This window comes from Megalobrama amblycephala, linkage group LG16 (genome assembly GCF_018812025.1).
Source record: "Megalobrama amblycephala isolate DHTTF-2021 linkage group LG16, ASM1881202v1, whole genome shotgun sequence".
NCBI classification, from domain to species: domain Eukaryota; kingdom Metazoa; phylum Chordata; class Actinopteri; order Cypriniformes; family Xenocyprididae; genus Megalobrama; species Megalobrama amblycephala.
In genome coordinates this window covers 33,367,033-33,384,180 of record NC_063059.1, presented here as the reverse complement: position 1 = coordinate 33,384,180, position 17,148 = coordinate 33,367,033, and the positions used below count along the sequence as shown (strand labels likewise).

The 17,148-nt window shown below is 36.5% G+C and overlaps 1 protein-coding gene across 2 annotated transcripts in view; it reads left to right on the top strand.

The window, feature by feature from the left end:
• gbe1b (glucan (1,4-alpha-), branching enzyme 1b) overlaps positions 1 to 17,148 on the top strand; it is a 168,834-nt gene that overhangs the window by 32,406 nt on the left and 119,280 nt on the right. For both annotated transcript variants that reach the window (XM_048161402.1, XM_048161403.1), the window contains exons 4-6: positions 5,585 to 5,710; positions 7,038 to 7,173; positions 12,919 to 13,009. In XM_048161402.1, the coding sequence (XP_048017359.1) occupies positions 5,585 to 5,710; positions 7,038 to 7,173; positions 12,919 to 13,009 (353 nt within the window). The remainder of the gene's footprint in view (positions 1 to 5,584; positions 5,711 to 7,037; positions 7,174 to 12,918; positions 13,010 to 17,148) is intronic.

Genomic DNA, 17,148 nt, shown 5'->3' with positions numbered 1-17,148 from the left:
TTTATATAAAGGCTATAAAGTAGACATTGTAATAATTCATCAACTTGAGTTCATTAGCAATTGCTTGGCATAATTCTGCGCTTTTCATCGATTGAGAATCAAAGCAGTCTGAAGCGCTGTTGCGCGAGCTTGTAGAACGCGCAACAGCGCTGCCTTGTGACTTTGCAAAATGCAGCGCCTGTGGGAATGTCAGCTGGAGTAAACAGTTCTGACGCACACATAACGAGCAGGTACGAAATGACTAGTTAATCGATCGCGGATGGTTTCATTATCTTGGGCGGATACAAAAGTATACGAGGATAAAAATAATAAAAGCAAAAATGTGTCTCCAATTATACTTGGGCGGCCGTTAATATACCTGGGCGGCCCGCCCAAGTAAAGTCTATGTGTGGGAAGCACTGGACTTATATTACATCTTGTAAAAAGGGGCATAATAGGTCCCCTTTAACAGACAGTTTTTGATCTTAAAATATATATTAGTAAATGTTAAGATTAATGTTAAGATAAATAATGTTAGTTCATGTTAAAGCTGCAGTCCGCAACTTTTTTTGTGTTAAAAATTTACAAAAATTATATAATGAGAATATACAACAAGAATCCATTTTCCATTTTCGTGTTTTTGTCTTATCCTGAATCATTATGGTACACTTATAATAAGTGTTTATATTCGGACTATTTCAGACCAGACTGGTAGGACTCGCCGCAGAGTATCACAGTAACTGCGTGACTCGCCATAGACATACACAGAGAAAAGTAGCTCCGGCTAGAATGTTCCTCCGCAAGACGCGTGCAGTTCTGTTTATTAACCGCTAGAGGGCCAAAATCGCGGACAGCAGCTTTAACTAATGTAGTTAACTAATGTTAACAAGTGTTGTTACCAGAAAACCCAAAACCTTTGAATAGTAGAAGAAAACAGGTAAGTAATGTCATTATAATAGGAACAGAAATATATTCTTTAATCAAAGAAATGCAAAACACAATTTCATGCTCGGTAAGAAACATTCACAGCCAGTAAATGTTCTCAGTAAACCTGCGACTGGACCCTAATTTGACAGTACAGCAAAGTGACAGACATTAAATGAACTCAGTAAGAGTTTTGTCATCATCCATTTATCCTCCACCTCACCCTGCTTCCATTGACACCGTGTGTCTGCTATTTTCTGCTATTTTCTCTCCATCAGTCTGTCTGGCTCAGCATCTGTCCATTCTCGCACTCTTTTCTCGGTAATTATATAAACCGTCAAACCCATGGTGTGGTGGTTTGGCGCTCCCGCATGTCCTCGGGTGAGGAGCTGCTAATGATTGAGCCCCACTGGGACGCTGCTCTGTAGGTCACCGGCAGGTGCCAATGGCTCTGTCATTACCTCTTGCTGGCAGCTTATGGAGGGGACCATCAAATGATCCATTTGCTTTTTGGCCCGGGAAAGAGAGAGATAGGAAGACTCAGGATGAAGAGCTCCCCGGGGTGCATTCACGTGGTGAGAGATGCTCCGTTATCGATCCGCGCTCCCGTACTGGCAGTCGTGTGACTGTGCGCGACAGTGGGGAGGGAAGAGTGACTTTGAGTTAGTTGAACCGTGGACTAGTACTCACCTCTGTTTTCTGGCTCTTGTTTAGAAAGTGGGCTGGAAACGTAGTGCCTTAGGCTGGTTTTTACTCTTTCTCTTTCTCTTTCTATTATGCTCACCAAGGCTGCATTTATTTAAATAAAGAACACAGTAAAAACAGGCATATTGTGAAATATTATTACAATTTAAAATAACGTTTTTCAATTGACCCTTCACTGGGAGTTTGATTGTTCGATCTAACCAATCATAACGCAGAATCCGCCATTTTGTCCGACAAAGCAGTCAGGAGTTAGAAGATTAACCTCGGTGGACTTGAACTTGAAAAATGGTGTGTACTGACATCTTTCGTGTTCAAAACAACATTCCTTCTGATGTTCATTCATGTTTATTTGATGCTATAAATGAACTAGTTGGAAGAGATGATCGGTTTACGAGCCGCTTGAGCTGAGGCACTATACCGATCTGTCACGACACTTTAAAGAGCCACAAAGCGTTTTTTATTGTTCGAATTTCTTTAAAAATGACACAATTTGAAAGCTGGGACTTTGTTTAAAGGTGCCCTCGAATGAAAAATTGAATTTATCTTGGCATAGTTAAATAACAAGAGTTCAGTACATGGAAATGACATGCAGTGAGTTTCAAACTCCATTGTTTCCTCCTTCTTATATAAATCTCATTTGTTTAAAAGACCTCCAAAAAACAGGCGAATCTCAACATAACACCGACTGTTACGTAACAGTCAGGATCATTAATATGTAATGTAATTTGCATATGCCAGCCCACGTTTCCAACATTATCATTATGAAAGGCATTAGACAAGGGCAAAACGTCTGGATCAACATCTGAATCATCAGACTAGGTAAGCAAGCAAGAACAACAGCGAAAAATGGCAGATGGAGCAATAATAACTGACATGATCCATGATATCATGATATTTTTAGTGATATTTGTAAATTGTCTTTCTAAATGTTTCATTAGCATGTTGCTAATGTACTGTTAAATGTGTTTAAAGTTACCATCGTTTCTTACTGTATTCACGGAGACAAGAGCCGTCGTTATTTTCATTTTTAAACACTTGCAGTCTGTATAATGCATAAACACAACTTCATTCTTTATAAATCTCTCCAACAGTGTGTAATGTTAGCTTTAGCCACGCAGCATAGCCTCAAACTCATTCAGAATCAATGTAAACAATATAACAGTATACAATACTCACATAATCCGACGCATGCATGCCGCATGCATGACGAACACTTTGTAAAGATCCATTTTGAGGGTTATATTAGCTGTGTGAACTTTGTTACGGCACTGTTTAAGGCAAGCGCGAGCTCTGTGGGCGGAGAGCACGGGATTTAAAGGGGCCACAGCATAAATCGGTGCGTTTATAATGATGCCCCAAAATAGACAGTTAAAAAAATTAATAAAAAAAAATCTATGGGGTATTTTGAGCTGAAACTTCACAGACACATTCAGGGGACACCTTAGACTTATATTACATCTTTTAAAAACATAATCTAGGGCACCTTTAATATCATAAGTAATGTGCTCTGTCTTGTCTGTCGACGTGTTTTTTTCACTCTGTGTGAAGTGACGGCGTCATGGATTGTCGGACAAAGCAACAGTAAGGGGGGCAGGTCTTTGCGAAGGGTCAATTGTAATATATTTTTATATTATATTATATACAACAGTTCATTCTGGTTCTCAAATCTGATTGGCTGAGAGCCTTTTCCAACCATGCAATTTTCCCCCAGTATCAGCACTGCAACCGTTTCACCATTTGTATCATTCCGTTTGCAACGACTGTCATGGCGATCAAGCAAATCCACCATATTTTTTTACAAATACTACTGTTGTTGCGTCACGGAATGTCTTTAGAGTTTTTTTAAGGTGAGAATCTAGTTATTTAGACCTCAAATATGTGACCTCCAGGTGCTGTCTTTGTATGTTCACTGAATTGTTTGCTTGTGTTTATTTCCTATTGTCTTTTATAATGGCTATTGTTGTTAATTTAAATAATATTCAATAAATGTTAGGTCTATTTTATATAAATAATATGTCATAATTGGTATTGAGAAAAGTTCCGTTAGTGATTGTGATATGGACTTCAGTGAAAGTTAAATTATTAAGCCATTAGATGGCGGCAAATACTCTCTTTATGAGTGAGTGAGTAGTAAATTGAAAGGCACTGGTTGTAAACAAGGAATTTGTTTTAGCGCTGTAATGGGAAATCCCCTTAACTTTTAAAAGGACAAAGATATCGCTTTCCTCAGCAGACATTCAAACAGATTTTTTATAATACATATAATATTATGAAGAATGAATGCTATATCAGATGCAGGTAATACACTCGTTTAGTCAATATCTCTCTAATAATACCATAACAAAATACAATTAGCTTCAATGAAGCGACTCAACGTTCCTTTGTTACTATCTCAAAAAAGTGACGTTTTAGAATTAGTAATGGAGGCTTGGTCACAACTGTTAAACTGTCAACTTGATATTTGAATCTATGGTGGAAGTAGTTCTACACAAAAAAGGGTTTTTAAAGACAACTTGTTGTTGTTTCTTATTTATTGACTGCAATTATTGATGCAATATCACACTTGCAGCCATATATTACATTACATTACATTTCATTACATTGGTTTTTATAAACCGTTTTCAATTCTGAATGGCACACGTTCCTGGCGTCTATAAATCCTGTGCCGCCCCCTCTTGTGACCAATCTACAACTGTACAGATCAATGGAAAAACACACTCTGACATTAAAATCACACGCTGCCGTCGAATGCCCTTTAGAAAGGATTGCTTCTGTAGTCTAATCTGGGACATGTGATGAGTTTTTAATATCTGCGAATGAATAGTTTTGCTTCAGCCTATAAATAACACTGCCAATAGTACACAAAGGATTAAATTACCCTTTCCGTTTCTGATCAATGGTTTTGTGCTGGCTAATAGCTTTATTTCAGACAGCCCTAGAAATCTTCTCTGTGAGGAAAACACAGTGTAGCATAATAAACATATTTGGACATGATTACACATCACTTCAGTGACACTGAAAGGTCAAAAATAAAAATTCTCTCACATGACATTCCAAACCCATGTCACTGTTTTTATTTATTTTTCTTCCACGCAGTGAATCATATATATATATATATATATATATATATATATATATATATATATATATATATATATATATATATATATATATATATATATATATATATCATGCTTTTTTATCATTTTAGTGGCTTGACAGCCCCAGTGCCCATTCACTTTTATTGTATGGAAAAGAACAGCCTAGACGTTCTGCTAAACATCTCATTTTGTGTTCTTACAAAAGTCATAGAGGTTTGGACAAAAACATGACTGAGAAAATTGTCATAGTTTTCATTTATGAGTGAGCTGTTGCTTTAAACACTGACATAAACATCAGTTCCCACGTAATCTTTTCTGCTCTCTCTGTCTATAGTCTATAGTTATAATCTAGGGCATATTGGCAAAAACGGAAAGCGTTTGATCTATTATTCATGTTACTCTTTCAAGTTTGTATGTACAGTATATGCCTGTAAAGCTAGTGCCAAGCTAAAAATATAAGTAAACACAAATGTGTTTACCAGAACGCTGCATGTTTATTACCACACTTTGATTTTCCATGGTTATTAAATCAAATTGGTTATCAAATCGATAACCATGCAGTTTTCCCTTTTAAAAATAATCATAAACCATTCAGAAGCTGCTTGTTGCCACAAGTTTTTCTCGATGCAATAAATTCAGAATTTTTTTTCTGCACAAAACCTCTTTCACCTCCAGCGGTCAGACTCCACTCAAACGTCCTCTTTGCTTGTACCGTGTGACCTTTCTCCATGAGATTGGCCCTTTATCCCTGCTCTCTGGCAGCTGTAAACACATTTTCTCTTACCTGCATTTCCCAGCACCCTTTGCTTGTGCCCACGTCCTGACCCTCTCTGTGTGCCCTTGCCGTTACATCCCTCATTTGTCTCTCTTCCCAGGTGGTCGTTCACACCAGAGCAGGTGAGCGGCTCTACCGAATCTCACCTTGGGCAAAGTATGTGACCCAGCATGAGAAGTCCGTCATCTATGATTGGGTACATTGGGACCCTCCTCAACCTTACATTGTAAGTGATTATTTCCCCCAGCACCGGTGTGCCACAGCCTTTAATTTTGTAATTTTCTTATCATGAGTTCTCAACTTCAACCTTTCTATCTAAAGGGGCTATATGTAGAATTCAGAAACCCTTGTTATTAGCGACACCGGTGGCCGTTAAGTGAACTGCAGCCAGCAACTTATTGCTCATGCTCATGCACACGTAACGTACAAGAGACTGAACGTAATTCAAGTCCCTAGAATACACACAGCGAAGTTGTTTTCGCTTTTTTCTTAGAGGTAAAAAATAAGCTGTAAATATCTTTTCAGCGATATACTGTTAACAAATAACCTGGTGCCATCCATGCTGCTGAGAGCGATGAATACATAAATATGTGCTGCACACTTTCCTCTCAATAATAAAATAAACGCAACAAAAAGATGAGGTAAATAAAATTACACTTATGATAGTTTGAGTATATTTGAGACTATAAACTATATATATCTGGCTATGTGAGACTATAGTTTGAATTAATCCCTTTTCTTTGCATGACACATTGACGTTACAGTATACAGTGGTTCTTTCGGCATTATCCTGAACATTGTATATGCATTAGCTTCATGTGTCATGAACGGAAGACAGTGCGCGTAAACATCACATGCTTTTGATTTTCCTGGCAAAAATGAGTACTTTACATAAAATCAGTCTACAGACTTTGATAAACACCATAGGAAGTCGGGGAAGGTCTAGTTTTTTAAGTTACGTTACAAGCTGTTCATACTTGCAATAAAAAATGTGATTAATACACGAAAATTCGTACATATAGCCCCTTTAAGGATAACTGTGTGTATATATACATGTAATGCATTTTTTATTTGGATGAGCCAGTAAGAAAAGTATGAAACCTTGTTTCCGCCACAAAATAAAAATATAAAAAAGCTGAAAATTTAACCTAACAGTTGGGTTTATCCATTTTTTTTTTTTTTACCCAAATTTGTTGAAACCACCCAGCATTTTTTAGAGTGTGAAAGTTTCCAAGCAAAGCAAACTGTCAAAAAGTAGTTTGATGAAGAAAAAGTCATTTAATTGGTTTCTACTTACTGCAATTTTGCTTTAATGTCAAGTCAAGACTGTGAACATCATCCCCTCAGACTATGAATTATATATGCTTGTTAATGTCCTCCAGTCATAAGTCATGATACGACGAGATTCTCCAAATTAGCTACTGTCAGCTCTGTTCAGCGGCTCCATCTTATCCATCTTATCTAGTTGTATTGGCATGTACTTGTTTCATACTGTGATGTTAATTTGGATGAAGAATTGTTCCAGAGATATTTCCCTGCTGTTTCTGTGCCAGCACAAGCATCCTCGTCCACAGAAGCCCAGGAGCTTACGGATATACGAGTCCCACGTTGGCATCGCATCTCCTGAGGGCAAAGTGGCATCCTACAGCAACTTTACACACAACGTGCTGCCCAGGATCAAAGATCTTGGTAAGAGTCTGCTTCGTTGACACAAAACTGTTGAGATAATGAGAGGCTGTACTATATTGACTCGAGTTCAAAGTTAATTAATCCTCACTATTATTTTCAAACAGATTGTATGTCTGTTGTTTTATTTGTTTTAGTTTTTTTGTGTGTGTTGTGATGTTTAGTTTCTGTTTTTTGTTTTGTTTCCATTGGTTTTATGTTATTTATTTTATCGTTTTATTTTTGTTTTGGGTTCTGTTTTTGTTTTTTTGCATTGGTTTTATGTTATTTATTTTATCGTTTTATTTTGTTTTGGGTTCTGTTTTTATTTTTATTTTTTTTTTTTTTTTTTTTTGTTACGTTTCATTTCATTTGTTGCCTTACATTAATTAGCGTATTTGACATTAACGTTTCTTTTACAATTGCTTTAAACATAACATTGAAACTAATTATTTTATCTGTATGCGTCACTTGACCGATTCAACATTTATACATTTATAACATTTCTCTGTGTCCTTTTGAAACAAAATGTTAAACATTTTTCAACTTTCAATTTAGAATTTGGCACACGCTTTAATACCATTCTTCCCTCAAATCATTGTTTTAGCTAAACTCTTAAAATGAAAAGAAGACATTTGACAATTCAGACGGGGAAGATAATTACCACAATGTTATGCTTATGCTCTCTTAAAAGAGACACTTTCATTTTTCACTGCTAACATAAAGCACAATGGACTTTGTCAGTAGCAAGTCTGTAAAGAACTTCATACATTTGGTGCATTACAAAGAAGTACTGAAGTACCATGGTACATGATTACCATGTTTTTTGTTTTGTTTTGTTTTTTGGAAATGTACCAAGACCATGGTATTCTTTGAAAATATCTATTAAGGCAATGTGCTAAATGAATATTGTGATCATTTTTGTGCAATAAATATATATCAAAATACCATCCAGTACTTCACTGCACCATGGTACCATTAGAGTACTTTTTTGTAAGGATACAAACATTATTTTTAGCCCAGAGAGGGGTTATGTTCTACCTGCCAACATTCCTCCTTCATCACAAAGTATCCGAGCTGCAGTGGTGCTTAACCCGACAGACCTGCCGCACTGATGATGAGCCACTGGCCCTGGTGCCAATGTTCTGGGGAGGCTGTTCTCTCAACCAAGCCCCTTTCTGTAGGTCAACACCCTGTTTACTGGCTTTAGTCGCCATGTGGAGTGTTCATTAGTGCTGTCGTGGATGAGGGTTGGAGTGAGGTGTGTTCGAGTGCGGCGATGTGTTTTGGAGATGCAGGGGGGTATTTTCAAGTATCCACCAGACACAGAAGATGAGGTTCAGAAGCCTGTGGTTTAGTGATTGGGGTCAGATAACAGTTACAAAGATAGTTTTCCCAAAATTAAAAGTTCTGTGTTTCTTCTGTGGAAAATGTTCTGGTCACACTTTTCTGTAAAATGAAAGTGGAAAATGGAGACTCTCACTGTTGGCATGTTTGGTTCGATTATGAACCCTGGTGCGATTGCTCTGTTAGTGCGGTTCATTTGATTAGGTGTGAATGCTGCCATCTGAACCCTGGTGCGCACCAAACAAGCAGACCGAGACTGCTGAAAAGATTGGTCTCAGTCCGCTTCCAAACAACCACTGCTGCAGTTCGAATGAAGTATGAATGCAGCATGGACCAAAGACATGTAAACAAACAGGATGTGATGTCAGCACACAGCATTGTTTTGGATGTTCGGGAAGTTCCGTCATGAAATATACGTCATAAAACCTGACCAATCAGGTTGTGAACGTATCTCTATGACTTTAGGTCCGGTATTTTTAGGTTTGGTATTAAAAATGCCAATGTGAACGCTAAGCGGACCAGGACTATATATATATTTTTGTTGTTGTTGTTGTTGTTTTGGTCCAAGCAAACTCAAATATAAGTGTGAATACACCGTAAAAGTTGTCATGAAATGGAAGTTGCGATAGCCTTTTCTTCCTTATTGTGACACATATCAGAGTGAAATGACTTCTCGAACAAGAAAAAAAAAAAAAAAAAAAAAAAAAAAAAAGAGTAGGGCGGACTTGATTTTGTCCATCAAGGATTGATTGGATGGTTGTGGTTTGCTATTGGTCGATCTCATGTGAGTGACAGGTTGTCCCGCCCTCACGTCAGTAAATGTGTCATTGTAGAGAAGTGATGTCACTGCAAGAGGGAGGATAATGACACATGCATTTAAAAAAAAAAAGATGTACATGGATGAATTATTAAAGGGTTAGTTCAACCAAAATTAAAATAATGTCTAATTACTCACCCTCATGTCGTTCTACACCCGGAAGACCTTTGTTCATCTTCGGAACACAAATTAAGATAATTTTATGATAAAATCCAATGGCTCAGTGAGGCCTGCATTGACGGCAAGATAATTAACACATTCAGATGTCCAGAAAGCTACTAAAAACATATTTAAAACTACAGTGATTCAACTTTAATGTTATGAAGCGACGAGAATACTTTTTGTGCACTAAAAAAACAAAATAACGACTTTATTCAACATATCTAGTGATGGGCGATTTCAAAACACTGCTTCATGAAGCTTCGAAGCTTTACGGATCTTTTGTTTCGAATCAGTGGTTCAGATCGCGTATCAAACTGCCAAAGTCACATGAACTATTGAAATTTCAAAACACTTATGACGTAACGAAGCCTCGTTTACTGAAATCACATGACTTTGGCAGTTTGATGCACGCTCCGAGATCACTGTTGGCTATTTTGGGGGGAAAAAGGGAGGAGCTTCTAGATATGTCCCGCCCTGTCTTCCTGTTTCATTTGAAGTGAATAAAGCTGCGTGTTCCAAGGCACTTTTCTTAGACATTCTTTTTACGGTTTTAAAATAGATTTTTGGTTTGAATTTAATTGCATGGAATTGGGTTGGCGTTGACCTCGTTAAATCAAAATTTCAACTTTAGAATATAACTTTCAGAACTAGAAAATCATAGAAACATGGGATGGACTATTTTGGACAATGTAGACTGATCTCGAAAGAGAGCCACAGAGGCCCCTATGTAGGCGCAATGATTTCATAGAAATATCTTAGTTGTGGCATCTTGGAGACATGGAAATCATTGAAAACTTTCAGGCCAACTTCAGCATGGTGCCTGGCTGTACCACTGTTGTTTTCCTCAGAAAATATAAAAATCTTTTTTTTTTTTTTTTTTTTTTTTTTTTTTGCTCGTAGGCAAAACAGAAGTATGTGTGCAAGCTTGTTTACATTGAAAATGACCGTCTTCCCACGAAAAGTCTTACAATGCCATTTGCAATAACAAATATTATGATAGAATAATTCATGCATATGTCCATGCACTAAACCAGAATGTTTGTCGTACTGTGTCTGTCGTTCCCTGGAGTTCTCATTTTTTTGTGGTAACCGGTTTGCATTTCCCTAGACAACTGTGGTTCTGGCATCCAAAAAGCTTTGAAAAGCGCTCTGTGTGCGCGTGTGTTGGTGCTCGTACACTCACGCATCATCGGTGAGACGAGCCCCTGGTGCTGTCACACCTCATCAAAAATCCAAACTTTCTCTGAAGCAGGGCGTTGAAGATAGCTAGATAAATAAATAAACCAATCTGCTCAGAAAAACAATGTGAGACAAGCCTGGATTTCCCTCTTGAGTCCTTCCCATACAGTTTCAAAGCCCTGTCAGTGCAGCTACAGCTTGCATGGGGGAACGAAATGCTGGTTCTGTGGCTGATCCAGGCTGATAAGACTTGCATGTGACCCGATGAGTCATTCTGGCGGTTCGTCCCGGTGGCCCCTTTGTGTTCACATAAAAGACCTGAATTCTGTAGTGGACGCTTACTGGTCAGAGCTGCAGGGTGGGAAGAGGGAAGGTGTTTTGTTGGGTTTGAAGGTTGCCACTGTACTTTAGTGTTTGTTGTAGTTGCTTGAGACTGACCTGAGTAGTGTTGTCATGTCAGGGTTTTGTGTGGCCTTGACAAGTTACTTTTTTTATTTGACTGTTTTATAATATCCACTCGTTAACAAAAGCAGATGTTTAGAAATTATGTGAAGCCATCGTACTCTGTGTGGGCGTTTCGAACACACTGCCATAGGGACAGTTCAGTAACAGCACAGTTTGTACTTTTTTCGCTCCCACGTGTTTATTTTGCATGAAAGCTGTGGCTAAGAGTCATAACTAAAAGTTTGCGGTGTCAGTTTTTAACATGCATGTAACATCTTAAAAGAGTTGAAGCTTCCTTAAAGCAAGGAAGGAAGTCTGTCATTTACTCATCCTCATGCCATTAAATATCCACAATTTCTTTCTTCTGTTGAATAAAATATTAGATATTATATTATTGTATTATATTATTGTGATTTAAAGACTGTGATTTAATTAAATGTTAAAATATTACAATGATATTATTTCTTATTTTGTTAATACTTATATTTTGTTTAATATTTTTTATTCAGTAATTTATTTTATTATATTTATATTATTATTTCATTGTTTTTATATTGTTTTTTAATATTATTGATGTTGTTGTTGTCATAATGATATTTAATAACATTTGCAGCCCTAATTTGTTATTTTTTGCAAACAAAACAAGCAAAACAATGTTATTTATTAATTTGTTTAATATTTTTATTCAGTTATTTATTTTATTATATTTATATTATTATTTCATTGTTTTTATATTGTTTTTAATATTGTTGTTGTTGTTGTTGTCATATTGATATATAATAACATTTGCAGCCTTTATTTTTAAGTTATTTTTTGCAAACAAAACAAGCAAAAATAAGTTATTATTTATTAATTTGTTTAATATTTTTATTCAGTTATTTATTTTATTATATTTATATAATTATTTCATTGTTTTTATATTGTTTTTTAATATTATTGTTGTTGTTGTCATATTGATATAAAATAACATTTGCAGCCCTAATTTAAGTTATTTTTTGCAAACAAAACAAGCAAAACCATGATATTATTTCTTATTTTGTTAATATTTATATTCAATAATTTATTTTATTATATTATTATTTCATTGTTTTTATATTGTTTTTTAATATTATTGTTGTTGTCATATTGATATATAATCACAAAGTAATTTTTTTTTTTTTTTCAAAGAAGCAGAGCAAACATGGAGCTTTAAAAAAATTACAATCACAATGTTTATCAGGTTTTTTTTTAAAGTTATATTTATGGGCCTTTTGTGCCTTTATTCAGAGAGGACAGTAGAGAGCAGACAGAAAAGCATTGGACAGAGAGAGGGGGGCAGGATCGGCAAAGGACCTCGAGACAGGAATTGAACTTAGATCGCCGTGAACACATTTGTGCCATATGTCTAACCACTAGGCTATCGGCGCCGACTTTTATTATTTTTTTTTATGTAATTTTACATCCCTAGTGGTGTTTTATATTTCTTAGTGAGTTAAGCTCCAAAAATGACAAAAAATAAAAACACCAAAAAGCACACTAAAAAGTTTTCCAGATCGCTCATACATTATATCACATATCTTCCGAAGCCATATGATAGCTTTGTGTAATGAAAAGACTGAAATTTCACTGTACCTTGGAGTCACTGGAGTTGAGAATTGGACCAACCGCTTCATTCAAAAGAACTGGTCTCATAAGACACTGATTTGATCTGTGAGTTCAGCTCACTTCAGAATATCTAATTTTCCACTAAAGAAAGAAAGTCATATGAGTTTGGAACAGCATGGGAAATGACGGCAAAGATCTGCTAATAATCACTGCTCTCTTTATTGTCACGCACACAGGTTATAACTGTATTCAGCTGATGGCGATCATGGAACATGCCTACTACGCTAGCTTCGGTTACCAGGTCACGAGTTTCTTCGCAGCATCAAGGTAAATACATCTGTAAATACTTTATTTTCTGTTTTCTGACAGTCATAAGCTCTGTTCCAAACCTAGTGAGCTGCCTTGCTGTCTACTGTCTAAGGTGTCGTTCACACAGAACGTGTTCCATTCCACTGCACTGCATTTCCATTGTTTTGCTGAGTAAACATGCACTAGATGGATGCGTTTGACCGTTGCACTCGTGTCCTGCATATTTCACTCCTTCATGAGTGCAGCATTCTAAAAATTCTAATTCCACCTCCTTGCCTCTCACATTTTTAAACGCAAGTAACCGTAGGGGCCGTTCACACAGAATGTTTTTGCATTCCACTCCGATACATTTGGCTTTTTTTTTCCATTTTAAACATGCGCTAGATGTACGTTTTACGTTTTTTTATTTTTTATTCCAGTGTTCTGTGAGAAAACGTCTCTATACTTCATTCCGTTGCACTGCATTTCTGTTGTTTTTGTATGTAAACCAGCTCTAGATGGACATGTTTGAATTTTGCGCTCATGTTGTGTTTTTTTGCAACAACTCAAGCATGACACAGCGTTCTAAAAGGCAGTAGTTTCCAATCTTTTTTCCAGTAGACCCCTATTTTAATAATAACCCCTATTTCATAAATGCCTAAATGACCCCTGCTGGCCAGAACAGTGTAAATGCAGTGAAAACTCATCTCAAACATGCATAAAAACACCTTTTATAAACCAATTGCAAATGTTTTATTGAAGGTGTAATCTATTAAATGCAATTAACAAATCATCTAATACCATTAAATACAAAGTGTCTTTATAATATGTGATATTTTATTAAATTGTTGGGCTTGTTTTATGGAGAGCTTAGCTAATCAGACTTCAAATTTTCCTTTTTATTATACAAATGTGTCATTAAATGTCTACAAATTTATAAAATTGACCTGAGATCAGGTAAAAATCATATACAGACAATGGTTTGTGCGTTCATAGCGATTGCCAGTAGCAGCGATCCATTGAAATTTCTAGAGAGAAAAAAGAAAAAAAAGAATTTTCGAAACAGTTATGACGTTATGAAGCCTTGTTTATTGAAATTATGTAACTTTAGCAGTTACACACTCCGAATCACTGATTTGAAACAAAGGTTTCGAAACTTGGCGAAGTGTGTTTCGAAAGTGCCCATCGCTACTCATGGCGCACATATGTGGCAGATATATACTCTAGGGGTGTGACGAGATCTCGTATCACGAGATCTCGCGAGACTAAAATGTGACGAGATTTCTCGTCGAGGCGAAAAGTAGTCTCGTGATATTGCCATGACAGAGTGTTAGGATGATTAGGAAAGAATATGCCACCGCTACATTTACATTACACCTCCACTGTCATTTTGCTTTGTATTTAAATAAAAAACATTTAATTCAGTTGGATAACGGTCGCCGCAGCTCCATATTTACAGAGTTACGTGCGATCGTGAAAGTGAAAGTAAACGCGAGCGTGCATTCAAATGCGATTTCAATACCCCGCATTTTGAAAGCGGCTCCCTGATGAATGTAAATATCTCTCAATATGAAAGCTATTTTAGACTGGGCAGTGTAGTTGTAACCATCTCTTAGCTCTGTATCAAAGAAAAATTTGGTCTTATTTGCACTTCGAATATTGAGAGAGTGTGATTATGGTTGCACTTATTGTAAAGTGTTACCATAAAAACGAATAACAGTTTTCTCTTAATCTTATTAAGCACAAACAATAAGGTTTCATTTGTTAACATTAGTTAATGCACTGTGAACTATCATGAACTAACAATGAATGACTATTTTTATTAACTAACATAAACAAAGATGAATAAATACTGTAGCACATATATTGCTCATTGTTAGTTGATGTTGGTTAATACATTAATGTTAATAAATGAGACCTTATTGTAAAGTCTTACCATTTTCATTTATACTGTTTTTATTTCTATGATCAGTTTGTGGAAAGGAGTTCAGTTAGGAGGTCAAAAGTTGTAGAAGCTCATAAATCATGTACAGTAAGGTCTGAAGAGACTGAAATCATACAGAAGAGAAGTCAGTCAGTTGAGTTTGTGGTAAAACCTTTTACAGTGCTTGAGTATTGTTGTCTTTTACTGCATATGATAATTCATACTCAGAAAGTAGAACTGAAATGACATTCACAAGATGATTAGTTAAAACATTTCAAATGCACCTGCAGAATATTTTTTAATAGAATAGCTATTTTATCGCATCGTATGATCATTTTATTTATTTTTTTCACTGAAGTTTTGTAGAATTTCGTTTACAATGTTGATCTGTTTACTGTGTCGCACGCTGGACGCTCACCGCTGCTTCATATGAATATTCAAATAAATCTATGTGATCAACACACTGAGAAAGTCGATTCATTTATTTGTTGGAAACGTTTAAATGGTGCTTAAACAAGCATATTGAGTAAGCATACAACTTGTCATTGTAATTCCCCTTTTCCATGATCACAGATGAGGAGAATCAGAGATTATGGGTCAAATTCAGCGGACAGACGGACACAAAGACACTGTATTTTTATATTTATTTTAACAAATGACAACCACACTAAGCAATTTCCTACCTTTATAAAACCGTTATGAAGAAAATGTATAAAATGCTTGCATTTTAAGTGATACTGAAAGTTTATATTTTGGTCTCATCCGTTTTTCTGCATGTGCTTTATTTGTCAATAGAATTTGGTGTCTTTAATATCAGTCTAAGTGCATTAAGCCTTTTCTTGAGAGGACACGAGAGGAAACCATTTAAGATATAAACGTGTTGCGTTCATATTTTGGGCTCATTTGCGTATCTCCACACAGTATGCTTTAATAAATATGTACAGAATTGTTTGTTTGTCACATGAAGCGTTTTTCTTGTTAAGCATTTGAATGTCCCCGTCAAGTTCTGCTAATTCACGAGCGCAGTGAGAGTCAGACTTGCAAAGGTAATGTTAATTATTAAACCAAACGAAATCAAAACGTTCAAAAACACTTAGCAATGCCATTCTTTTATTGAGTGATAAGCAGTGGGTTTAATCAGTGCAATTAATAATATATTTGCCATCCGGCGTCTTCTCGTCATCTCCTCGACCTGCTTCCCTTGGTGTTTTTACACGTAGAAAAGGCAAAAAAACATTTTTCACTTTCTTGTTTTCTCTCAGAACGATGATCTGAGTTACAATCACAATTATCGATGCAGCATTAATGACATACAATGGTGACATTTTTCACAATCATGACAGAAAACAAATTACTGCACTAAACTCAATAACGGATCGCTGCACGATCCTGTCAAGATGGCGGATAAACAAAGAAGTTACCCAGAACTCAATGCGGCGTGACGTCAGATTCGTATTCTCTATTTACAAGAAAGAGTTAGTTGTTAGTCGCCAGCAGCACACCAGCTCATAACACTCAAAACTGTCCTGTTACTATAGCTAACATTACAACAACAGCATATCTTGGTTCTGTGAAACAGCAAAACCAATGTTACTCATTCATCCCCTTCTTTTTCCGGTGATATTCCTCTGTTCTTTTCTTTTTTGTAATGTCTCTCAGCCATCTCTCTTTCTACAGTCTTTCTCCCTCTTGTTCACTCTCTCTCCTCCCCTATCATGAGTGGACACACCCCCTACAGCTGATTGGCTACAGTTGTGTTGTGGCGCTCGGTCCTATCCACTTTAATCAGCGTTTCTGAGATATTGCATACTGCCCCTTTAAGTGACTTATCTAGAACACTCTACATAGGCTGGAACTCTGTGAACTGACACTGAAAATTAACTCACACATTTTTATTTTCACAATGTTTAAAATGAGGTAAGTGTAACACTCCTCAGTAAAAACTATAGGTGTGCACACACCTTGAAGACTCTGTCCCACAACTGTGGCCCCAAATCACAGAGAGGCGCCTCTGACGGGGCTGATAATCTCCCTGTAAACACATTTGCAGTTAATCCTGTGGAGAGGTAGAGACCTCAGATAAAGGAAGACAGGCAGGAATTCTTTATTTATGTGCTTTATTCCGTCGGTCACCCTTACCAGCTAGCGCTGGAGACAGCCTATTGCGTGAGTATAATGTATACCGAGTAATTTCACCCATGATTGATCTCCCTGAGCCGTTTAAAAAGTGCAAGGTCTGGATGCCGGGAAGGGG